The 12056-nt window shown below is 37.2% G+C and overlaps 1 protein-coding gene across 8 annotated transcripts in view; it reads right to left on the bottom strand.

The window, feature by feature from the left end:
- Positions 1–12056, bottom strand: part of DLG2 (discs large MAGUK scaffold protein 2) — an 802852-nt gene that overhangs the window by 522193 nt on the left and 268603 nt on the right. For all 8 annotated transcript variants that reach the window (XM_061202775.1, XM_061202776.1, XM_061202777.1 and 5 more), the window contains one exon: positions 2880–3016. In XM_061202775.1, coding sequence (XP_061058758.1) covers positions 2880–3016 — 137 coding nt within the window. The remainder of the gene's footprint in view (positions 1–2879; positions 3017–12056) is intronic.

Genomic DNA, 12056 nt, shown 5'->3' with positions numbered 1-12056 from the left:
GTCCAGAAGAGTTGCCTACATCCAAACTCTTACAGACAATGAGCCAAAGGTCAAATCAGTCGCTATGACACATTACTTTCGAATGAAACTGTCCTCTTCATTTTTCAATTTAGCACTATGTAGAAAATGGATATCACAGTTTATTTTATTCCTAAGTCCACAAACAATAAAGTTTGTCTTCTTGAGAGAAGTCGTTAGAGAGAAGTTGTCTTATATCCCAATAACACTTTTCTGTTTCAGAAGACACAACATCATAAGAACCAACTTTTAGGACTTCCCTGGTGGCGCATTGATCAAGTGTCTACTTGCCAATGCAGGGGACATGGGTTCGAGCCCTGGTCTGGGAAGATCCCACATGCCACGGAGCAACTAAGCCCGTGCGCCATAACTACTGAGCCAGCTCTCTAGAGCCCGCGAGCCACAATTACTGAGCCCGTGTGCCACAACTACTGAAGCCCGCACGCCTAGAGCCTGTGCTCCACAAAAAGATAAGCCAGTGCACTGCAATGAAGAGTAGCCCCCCACTCGCCACAACTAGAGAAAGCCTGTGCACAGCAACGAAGACCCAAGGCAGCCAAAAATAAATAAATAAAATTTAAAAAACACACAAAAGAGCTTTAAGTTAAAAAAAAAAAGAACCAACTTTCACGTTAAAGGCAAAAAAAACAAGCAAACAAAATTCAGAATGTCCTGAGAATGAAAATGGTGGTTCTACTATACAGCCTAGTGCCTATAGTTAACAACACTGTACTGTATACTTAAAATTTGCTAAGAAGGTAGATCTTATGTTAAGTGTTCTTACCCCATACACACACAAAATAATAATGATAATAATGATAGTGAGAGGAAACTTTGGGAAGTGATGGATAACTTTATAGCCTTGATGGTGGTGATGGTTTCATGGGTATGTACTTATCCCCAAAGTCATGGAGTTGTATACATTAAATATGTACAGCTTTTTACATGTCAATCATACCTCAATAAAATGGTTTAAAAAAAATAAAAATAAAATTGTAGTGACTTCAAGTGGTAAAGAAGCCAAAAACTCTTAGTTGCAACTTTGACTGAAGTCATTAATGCCACATTTTTTGCCCATTCAGTTTGACCATACTTTTTCTGCTGACAAGAGTTCCTTCCTGAGAAGTGGCTGTTGCCTGGGACATGGTAGGTACTCAATATATTACTTGTTAAATAAAGGAATTAATGAATGACTGAATGATAACTAAAGGAAGGAAGGAAAGAACTGACGGACAGATTTTAGGAAACAAATGCAAAGACCATGTTTGGTGGTTACAAGCATTTGAAATCCAGTTCTGTCCATTGTTAACTATATGACCATGGCCAAGTTAGTAAACCTCTCTCTATACCTCAGTTTCCCTTTGCTTATATAAAAGAGGCTGTTGTGAGATATACATACTACATTACAGAAAAACATTTTAAAAAATACATGGAGCACAGTAAATGCCAAATAAATGTTAGTTATCAAGGTTATTATAAAGCTCTTATCCAGATAATTCAATACAAAAATCATTGACAACTACGAAATTAGCCCAGTGGGACTACAAACAACCTGTCTAGAGTCCAGGGACATGGGCACAATGAACTTTGAGGTTCAACCCCCAAAACTTGCACATGTCCTAGAAATTACTATTCTGTTGAAATTGTATAGGTTGATCCTTCCCAAACACTTCTCATGAAAGTATTGGAGATAATGGCTCCTTGTGACAAAGATTCAAGACCTTTGTTTTACAAAGGGAGACATATGACTAGATATGACTAGATATACTTCTCTTACTTGACAGCTATCTTCTATTAATTTTCAGTATTTGATTATTATCCTGTAGATTTAATATAAAACAGTAAATGGAGATGAAACAGTTTTTAGGTGCAATCACCGATTTTTTACTGCTTATAATTGCCTACATTTTGCTTTTGTTTATCATATAACTCCATGGCTCAGAAAGGGTGGCTGCATGTTGGTGTCAATCGTTGCCCAAGACTCCTGAAGCATGTGAGCAGCTGGCAAATAAAATAGTAGAAACCCTGTCTGAAAGGAGAGGGGGAAGGGATCCATTTGCACACGTGACAGAACCCAGATTATGAATTCTTGGAAGTCAGGAACTGTGTCTACACTGGTTGAACCGAAGAACACAGAGAGGCATAGAAATGTACAGATCAATAAACCAGATAGTGTTGTGCCCTTTGCTATGCAAAGCCCATCTCTCTACCAGTCTGGATTTAGCAGTCTCTCTGGCTGATAGGAGATGGATGATACCGGAAGAACAACACATAATCTCTGTGCCTATGAAAACTGGTGAAAATTTAGATTTCTGTTTTTAAAATATCAACAAATCAGCTCCAATTATACCTGTACTTTTGATATCTTTTACCACAAAATCTGCTCTCCCTTTTCTATTTCCACCCAAGGTCACTGCTTCCTCCCCCCAGATTCTTATGTTGAAGTTCTAACCCCCAATATGACTGTATTTGGAGATAGGGTCTTTAGGAGGCAATTAAGGTTATTAATTAAATGACTTAAGGGTGGAGCCCTAATCTGATAGGACTAATGGCTTTATAAGAAGAGAAAGAGAGAGAGAGCTTTCTCACAGCACAAGCCCAGAGGAAAGGCCATGTGAGGATGCAGCAGGAAGATAGTTGTCTGCAAGCCAAGAAGAGAGACCTCACTAGAAACTGAATGGGTCAGAACTTTGCTCTTAAATTTCCCTGCTTCCAGAATTGTGAGAAAATAAAATTTCTGTTGTTTAAGCCACCTAACCTATGGTATTTTGTTATGGCAGCCTGAAATGACTAAGACAGTCATACACTGGGAAACAAGAGCTTTATAAATATACACATAGTTCTGCTTGAGTCACACTCACCATTAGTAGTCTGTCTCCTACTTGCAACCTTCCATCTTTCTGTGCAGCTCCTCCATCTATAATTTTAGTTACATAAATGCTGTTGTCTCCAGGAATGTGTTGGTTCCCCACACCTCCTGCAATACTGAAGCCTAAACCTACGGAAAAGAAACAGAAAAAGAAAAGCCTTGTATTTGTTTAAGAAAGTGCTATTAGTCACATTTCAACAGTCGAAAAAATATTAATCCTCAATTTATTACAACAGTAATAAATAACAATAAATTCTACTTCAATCAACTGTGTTCTTTAAACATTTGAAAGCTTGTTGATTAATGCTAATGAGGCAAAACACAAGTGCAATCCTGCCCTCGTTTAGTCTATGGGATCATCTTCGTTGCTGCTGTTGTTACTCTAGCATAGAGAACAGAAGTCCTGCCAGTCATTTGGGTAGAGACCTAGATATTTTTGACATTTCAGAATGAAAAGTACAGCAATTCGAACATTCCACAGATTCTGAGATAAGAGCCATGAGGAAGATACATTGGATATCGGTGTAATAATTTCAGAGAGAAGGTAAGGAGAAGAAGCTCGATGCCTGCCCTTCATGTTTCCTTCTCTGGGTACCTTGTCATATTTTCACACTTCCTGGCACTTCCTGTTATTAACTTATAGTTAATAAAGAATGAACACAAACGAATCATCCCTGCACACAGTCTAAAGAATAAAGAACTAGATTATATACTTTGACTGTATTATGTTTGTAACAAACCACGAAATATGAAATCATTTTAAACATGGAAAATTTCCTTTTTTTAAAAAAATTTTTGTTTTTTGGAAATTTTCCATCTTGAGAGAAGAATTTTACTATGCTATGGCTTATAATTTTTTTCTTTCAGTTTTATTGAGATATAATTGACACGCAGTACTGTATAAGTTTAAGGTGTACAGCATGATGATTTGACTTATATACATCATGAAATGATTATCACAGAAGTTTAGTGAACATCCATCATGTCATATAGATACAAAATTAAAGAAATAGAAAAAAGTTTTCCTTGTGATGAGAGCTCTTAGGATTTACTCTCTTAACTTTCACGTATAACATACAGCAGTGTTAATTATATTTCTCATGTTGTATATTACATCCCTAGTATTATTTACCTTCTAAGTGGAAGTTTGTACCTTTTGACTGCCTTCATCTAACTGCCCCTCTCCTCTTCCCCCACCTCTTGGTAATCACAGATTTGATCTCTTTTTCTGTGACTGAGTTTGTTTTTGAAGTATAATTGCCCTATAATACTATGTTAGTTCCTGTTACACAACATAGTGGTTAGATATTTCTACACATTTCGAAATAATCACCATGATAAGTCTAGTTACAATATGTCACCGTACAAAAATATTACATGGTTATTGACTATATTCCCTACATTGCACATTTCACAACTATGACTCATTTATTTTGTAACTGGAAGTTTGTACTTCGTAATCTTCCTCACCTATATCTTCTCTCCTCCCCACCCATCTCTCCTCTGGCAACCACTTATTTGTTCTCTGTATTTATCACTCTGTTTCCATTTTATGTTTGTTCTTTTGTTTTGTTTTTTAGATTTCCACATATAAGTGAAATTATACAGTATTTGCCTTTCTCTGTCTGACTTATTTCATTTAGCATAATATCCTCAGGGTCTATACATATTGCCATAAACTTTTATTTATATTAAACTATGGAATGATAACAAGAATAGAGTTATTAAAAAATCATTGTGAGGCCATTTTAAAAGAATGACTGATAGACTCTTTAAAAGTATAAGAACAAAAAAAATCTTTCTCAGAATATAATTGAATACACATTCAGTACAATACTTGTAGCATATATTTTCATTGCATTTTGAAATTATAATAATTAACATGAAAATTACTCAGAAAGATAGATATAAGTCAAAGACATTTGTAACTAAAGACAGAACATTTCTGTAACTTGCTTGTCTTAAGAAATTAAACCCCCCCCTCACACACACACCCCTAGTTGCCTAGTTTTAAAAAACCACACACTTGTTTTATGATAAAACAATCATAAAAATTTTTGGCACTTTATACAACAATGAAAAACACTTTAAAAATACTCCATTTCACTATCCTTGTATTGAATAAATATTGAGTAGGGCTATGTGCTGCTCTTAAGATAGCATAAGTGATTAGTTAATGGAAAAATAATGGCATGGTAAATTATAAAGTAACACCTCTGGAATCATACCTGAAATGAAATGATTTTTTTGTTAAATTAGTCATTAACAATAAATGGAAAATGGATTTACATTGACGGGGCAATTAAAATAAGTGTTATTTAATTTCCTACTAGAGTGGGTAATTATTCTTTATTGATGCTTTGACATTGCATAGATCTATAAACGTATTTGTTTCCCTCATATTTAAAGAATTTGTTTACCAAGTGAAAGATGACCAAGGGTAGATAAAATGTCGCCAACTGGCTTTTCCTATGAAATTTAAAATACATATCAGCTCATGTTTTCCAAAACTGTTACTTCATATTTATATATGATTATGGGAAAGTTTAAAAAACATATTTACAAAAGTTTCATAGCCACACTCTAGGATCAATCTACTGCATTTACAATAGTACAGAATTCATTCCGAACTGTGGACAAAAGGATAAAGAAAATTCAGGGACTCTGATTTACATCTACTATGCCAACAGTAAATGCCACAGCCGGTCTGAGTTACAGAAGAGCTAAGAAAACAAATTACCACTATAAACAAGGTTAAGTCCAACAAAGGGAGTAACTATGTACTTGACATTTGAAGTTGAAGATTTTACCAAGACAATGAAATCACTGTGGATACCGTAGACATAAATATATCAGCTAAAAAGGAAACAACGTTTTTTCCACTAAGATTAGGCTTAAGCACTTCTTAACTGGTGACTCTGCTTAAGCTAAAGTATTTTAAGTAAGAGCCAGAGAATGGCTCTAAAGGTACAGAACTAAACATTTCCCCTAATTTCTCTTACTTTGGTGGAACATGGATACATTTAAAAATAATCAATATTTGATCAACATTCAACCATATTCCAGATATTCAATTCAACATGATAGGTAAATGTATAGCTTATATCTACATCCAGAATACAAGGTTATTTACAGGTGGAAGTATCCATCTGTGTTATAAAATCGAATCTGGTCCTATCTATCCATCCATCCATCCATCCATCCATCCATCCATCCATCCATCCATCCATTTATTCATTCATTCACTCACTCGTATATCCACTCATCCAACAAGCATCTCCTGAGTACATACCATGCATTATATAACCAGCTGCTATCAACTGTAGCCAACATAAATGTAAAGAAATGGATTGACCAGAAACAGTACAGAAATAATGATCCATGAGTTCACATGAGTGACTGTGGCTGAACCTGGCTGAAGCAATGCTCTAAATCCAGATGATGTCATTGCTTTTTGGAGGGCTGCTCTATGAAGACAAATGTGGTCTAGGTCCACCAAGCCATAAGACCAAATCCAAATGATCAGTTTGGAGACACTGGTTTCCTTGCACACACTCTGTTAAAGCAGGGGTAGTCTGTCTACATTATAGGATCATTCTCTACCCTCATTTGCTCATACTTCCTTCCTTCAATCCACTCTAGACACACTTACTGCCTTGATATTTCTAGAACATGCCAGACACACTCCCATCTTAGGGCATTTGCTCTAGCTGTTTCTGCTGCCTGGAACACCCTGCCTTCAGGCTGTTGTTAAAAATTCAATTTCTCTGGGAGCCTGACCCTGACCTCCCTATTTAATACCGTCCCCTAACAATCCATCCCACTTCCTTATCCTGCTCTATTCTCAGTGTCCCTTAGCACTTATTACCTTGTGATATACGATATAAATCATCTATGTATTTTATTTAATTTTTTATTGCCTATCTCCTTGGTGAAAATATAAACTCCAGATGACAGGGATTTTTAACTATTTCATGCTATGCAGTAGAACCAGGGCAGATACATAGTTACCTCATAAATATGCATTAAATGAAAGAATGGATAAACATATGAATATAAGAGAACAAGGAAAATCACTTGTCTCTGAGAAAGACTCCTCTTTAATATGAAGCTGGTGGCTTTAGAGAGTGAGGAGCAGCTGAAAAAGTGAGCGCCGTTAGTTGGAGTTGATAAATGTATATGTTACATTTCCTCATTGAACTCTGGTTACCTCTCCATCTTAGTCTACACAGAGTTTATGGCAACCACTGTGCAGGCAGTGGGACAACAGCAGAGCCAGCTTCGTATCCTGATTCTTCCATCTACTAGCTGTGTAAACTGGAGCCCCAATCTCCTCATGTGTAATAAGGGAATAAACGTATCTATGTTCTTTAGTAATTGGCACATAATATATTCTTTTTTCAAATGTCTTTTTAAAAATGTTATGTAATTTTGAAAGGTTACTTTCCATTTACAGTTATTACAAAAATAGATTCTTCATAAATAAAAATTCTCTGCTTTCAATAAGCTCTCAAGTTGTTTGGAAAACAGATACCTAAAGATCTTGACAGAACTGAACTGGCTAGGATAAGTTCTGTAATGGTACTGTGATATGTGAGTACAGAGGGGGTCATGACTTCTTAGAAGAGCAGGAGGAGAATCAACAAAAGGTTTAGCATTTGGGCTGGATCTTGAATACAGTCTTAAGTTAGAATTGATAAAAGAGAACGCATCTTTAAAACCAATACATCAGACTGACTAAGTAACTGAAGAGTCAGCTGCCCTGACTTAGATCATACAGTGCTCATAAAATCCCAGCTCCCCTGGCTGGAAATTGAGACAAAAATGCCTAGCAAACACTCAAAACCTGTATTTACAGTAAGATAAGCTAGAGTGGTCCCTAACAAGACAAATACAATGAGTATTATAAAGATTTGAGTAAAGAACACTGATTTTTGGTAAGTGACCAATTTAGAGAATTGGTTACAATATTGAAAAGATGTGTCCATGATAAAGAAATGGACTAATCAATTATAAAATAAACTCAGTGACAAGAGTTGGTAGGTCTCATCCTAAAATCGTGACCCTAACACTATCGACTGTGGAAAGTTTGGCTACTGAGAATAATATTAAACATGCCTATACATGTGTCAGTAATAAACAAAGCTGACACAGAACAATATAAGTATTAAAATCACAAAAGGAAGTAAAATCAGTGGATATTTCAGTACTCTGGCAAAGGAAAAAAGCAAGTGAAATTTAAACACCTATTTCCCCAAACAATTACAAACTGATCTGTTTGACAAACCTGATGTGCAAACAATTTCAGGATTACATCTAGTGCATAAAGCTGGGTTCTTCTTTCCGTATTTCCTGCATATCCCCAGAATGTATATCCTCATGTTAACACAGGAGATGCAGGCGTAGGGAAAGGAATGTCTGAACGTTGTTTAAAGCCTTTAACTTAACCTTTTCCCATGCAAAATCTTTTCCTTCTCCTGTGAAAAAAGAACACGAGGAACGATCACTGTGCACCCTTTCCCCTTGGTGCCTGACTACGCTGAGAAGCAGGTGTCAGTGGAAGGTGGAGGCCTGAAGGAGGAAGTCTTGGGAAAACGGACTGATTCTGCGTGCAGGAAGCTTAGAATAAAAACCCCAATACTTGAAAGAGTCATGTGACTACAATGTACCCATATAGTCTTTATGGGTGTAAAGAACTAAGCCCCATGATGTCTTATAATCATTGAACAACATGGTTCAACTTCATTTTATGTGACTTTACTAGGAGGGCACTCTGGGGCACCTCCAAAAATTTAATATTATTAAGCAGACTGCTTCCGTCACAGTTTATCTAGGATCTGCAAGGTAGGGTGTTTAGTGCTTTATAAAAAAAAAATACTATAGTGGTATTCTGTACATTCTGACTATACTATCCTATTTTATTAAAGGAAACACAGAATCCACCCTGAAGCCTGGTAGGCTTTGTTTCAGAAAATACAGGCAACCTAACTGCTGAACGTGCATACATTTCAGTTGACAAACAAAACAAAAACTTCACCTGTGGGTCTGGTCTACACAGGTAACAGACTATTTTATATCTCTTCTCCTTTAGAAAAAAATCATTGTTTAAAAAAAAATACCAAAAATACGTCTTTCATTTTAATTTGACAGAATAATTAATTAATCATATCTACAGTGCCCGATGAGATTCAAGATCAAAGTTGTATTTTCTTACTCTCTGGATTCTCCCTGGGTTCAAATGACAAAGTTTGGAGTTGAAAGAAGTGGTTCTGTTCAAAATGCCTTCAGCACTGGCTAGGCAGGCTCAATCCTGCTTAAGGATCTCTCACAGATCACATAATTAACTTACCACAGTCAATGTTCCAAGCTTTTCTCCTGACTATGTACCTCAAAATACCCACTTATACTTTTTGCCTAAAAAGAGGCATCACTTCAATGCCTATTTTATTGTGAAAAGTCACCAGCTCTATACCTACCCTTTCTCAAAGGAATGAGCATCATTCCTCTTTTCTAAACCTAAATCTTCCCCTTCACCATTGAATTTTACTCATTATTCCTTTTTTTCCCCTCTAGAATATTCAGTCTCTTAACATCAATGCTTTTCTTCTATTCTGGCTTTGACCATGCTTCTGTCCTATCCTAAAAAGATCTTCTCTTGGGACTTCCCTGATGGCGCAGTGGTTAAGAATCTGCCTGCCTATGCAGGGGACACGGGTTCGAGCCCTGGTCTGGGAAGATCCCACATGCCGCGAAGCAATGAAGCCCGTGCGCCACAACTACTGAGCCTGCGCTCTAGAGCCTGCGAGCCACAACTACTGAGCCCGTGTGCCACAACTACTGAAGCCCGCCTGCCTAGAACCCGTGCTCCACAAGAGAAGCCACCACAATGAGAAGCCCGTGCACCACAACGAAGAGTAGCCCCCGCTCGCTGCAACTAGAGAACGCCCGCACACAGCAACGAAGACCCAATGCTGCCAATAAATAAATAAATTAATTAATTTAAAAAAATAAATTAATAAAAAAAAGATCTTCTCTTGAACTTGCTGCAGCTTCATTTACTGTAAGAGCTGGAGTTTCTAAACTGTGATCTCTAGTTACTAACTCCATTTCCGTATCACACATACTTTCCTCAGTCTCCTCCCTCTGACTCTGTATACCACAATCTACTCAAATGGCAGTGGTTACAGGTTGAATACGCCTTTCAAAAGACAGATTGAAGTCCTAAGCCCTGTTACCTGTGAATGTGACCTTATTTGGAAACAGGGTTTTTGCAGATGCAATCAATTTAAGATGAAGTTAAATTGGATTCGTGTGAGCCACAATCCAATGATTGGTGTCCTTGTAAGAAGAGGAAATTTGGACCCAGAAACACAGAAACACACAGAGAAGAATGCACGTGGTGACAGAGGCAGAGAGCAGGATGGTACATGTATAAGCCAAGAAATGCCAAGGATTGCTAGCAACTACCAAAAACTAAGGGAGAAACATGGAACAAACTCTCCCTCAGAGCTCTCCAGGAGGAATCAATCATGCTGACATCTTGATCTCAGACCTCCAGGCTCCAGAATTGCAAGAGAATAAATTTCTATTGTTTTAAACCACCCAAGTTGTGGTCATTTGTTAAGGTAGCTCCAGGAAATTAATACAGCATCTAATTCTAATGGTCTAAGTGGTGGTATGTATATCTACCTCTTTATAATGAAATCATACACACACACACACAAGTTTGGGCACTTATCAACATAGCGGTGGTCATGGAAACTATGAAAATGGATTCTCCACAAGAAAGAGGTTATAGAGAGAAGAGGATTCTATAGTATGTGCCTTGGGGAATAACTATTATTTGAGAGAAGTGAATTTAGCCTGTATGCCCAGAGTTTCTGATTCAGAGTATCTGGCACGTGCCCACAAATTTGCGTTTCTAACAAGCTCCCACGTGATGCTAATGCTACTAGTGTGAGGACCACATTCTGAGAACCACTGTTTCAGAGCAATAAAAAAAGATAAAATGAAGTGAGAAGTAGTAAAAGAAATATGAGAAGAAATGGGGCAGTATAATGTGATGAGGGTAGGAATGTAAAAGAAATCAGTAGTGTTCTATGTAATGCAGAAAGAACAAAGACCCATCAAAGGACTGAAATTTCCTGTCCTTTTGGAGGAAAATTCTGGATGACTGGCTGGGCTCCTTGCCTGGTGGAACTGCTAGTTTGTAGTTACCTCACTCATTCCCATAATAGGAGAGGATGGCACAAAATGTGTAAATGTATTATATATATGTACATATGTCTTCTCTATTGCTACTTCACTAAATCAAGTGCTTATCCAATCATGCTTGCTTTAGTGTAAAAGGCTCATGACCACATTCCCTGATTCCAGTCTTTCCCTGCCTGATTCTCCAATCCATTCAGCAAAGATTTTCCAGGTTATTCTTTCCCTAAAATTCTACATCCATTGTGTTGCTCTGTTTCTTGAAATTGTCCATCACTGTTCATTTTCTACAGGAATGCTACATCCCCTCTTCTCACTATTCCTTACTTCTCTGCTACTAAGCTTCCCCCCAAGCAAGACGATCTTGCTGTGCTGTTTTTCTACTGTTACTCCTGTTTCCCATCTGAAATGCCTTCACCACTTTAATTTTCAAGACCACTCAAGTCTTTGCCAACTCAAAGTAGTTCATTTCTAAGTTGAACCCCAGTAGAACCAATTATACATATCAGCTTTTTCACATCTATTTAAATAGAATGAGTTAACTCATTCAACAAACACTAATTGATAACTACTCATGTGCCAAGGACTGCCCTATATATATTGTGGTTATATCAGTGAATCAGTGTTTATGGTTCTTTTCTAATGGAGAGTAAGGCAAGTAAAGAGGCAATGAAAACCCGGTGTGGTAAGTGTTGATAGGAGAGGAACAGGTGCTAACTATAGGTCCTGATATCCAATCTGAGACCTAGAAGATGAAAGTGAGCCAGGAGAAAGGGAATGGGGAGAGAACATCCCTGCAGAAGGAAACATGCACTTAAAGACCCAGAGTTGGGAGATAACATGGCTTATTTGAGAAACTTATTTGAGAAATATTTCATGTGAAAGCAACAAGTAGTCTTTTTTTTTTTTTTAAACTAAGGTTCAATTCATATTTTTTTTGTGTGTGTGTGAAACCGTGGAC

The sequence above is a fragment of the Eubalaena glacialis genome, chromosome 10 (genome assembly GCF_028564815.1).
Source record: "Eubalaena glacialis isolate mEubGla1 chromosome 10, mEubGla1.1.hap2.+ XY, whole genome shotgun sequence".
NCBI classification, from domain to species: domain Eukaryota; kingdom Metazoa; phylum Chordata; class Mammalia; order Artiodactyla; family Balaenidae; genus Eubalaena; species Eubalaena glacialis.
Note: the sequence above shows the minus strand (reverse complement) of the source record. Positions and strands in the feature narration are given on the sequence as shown.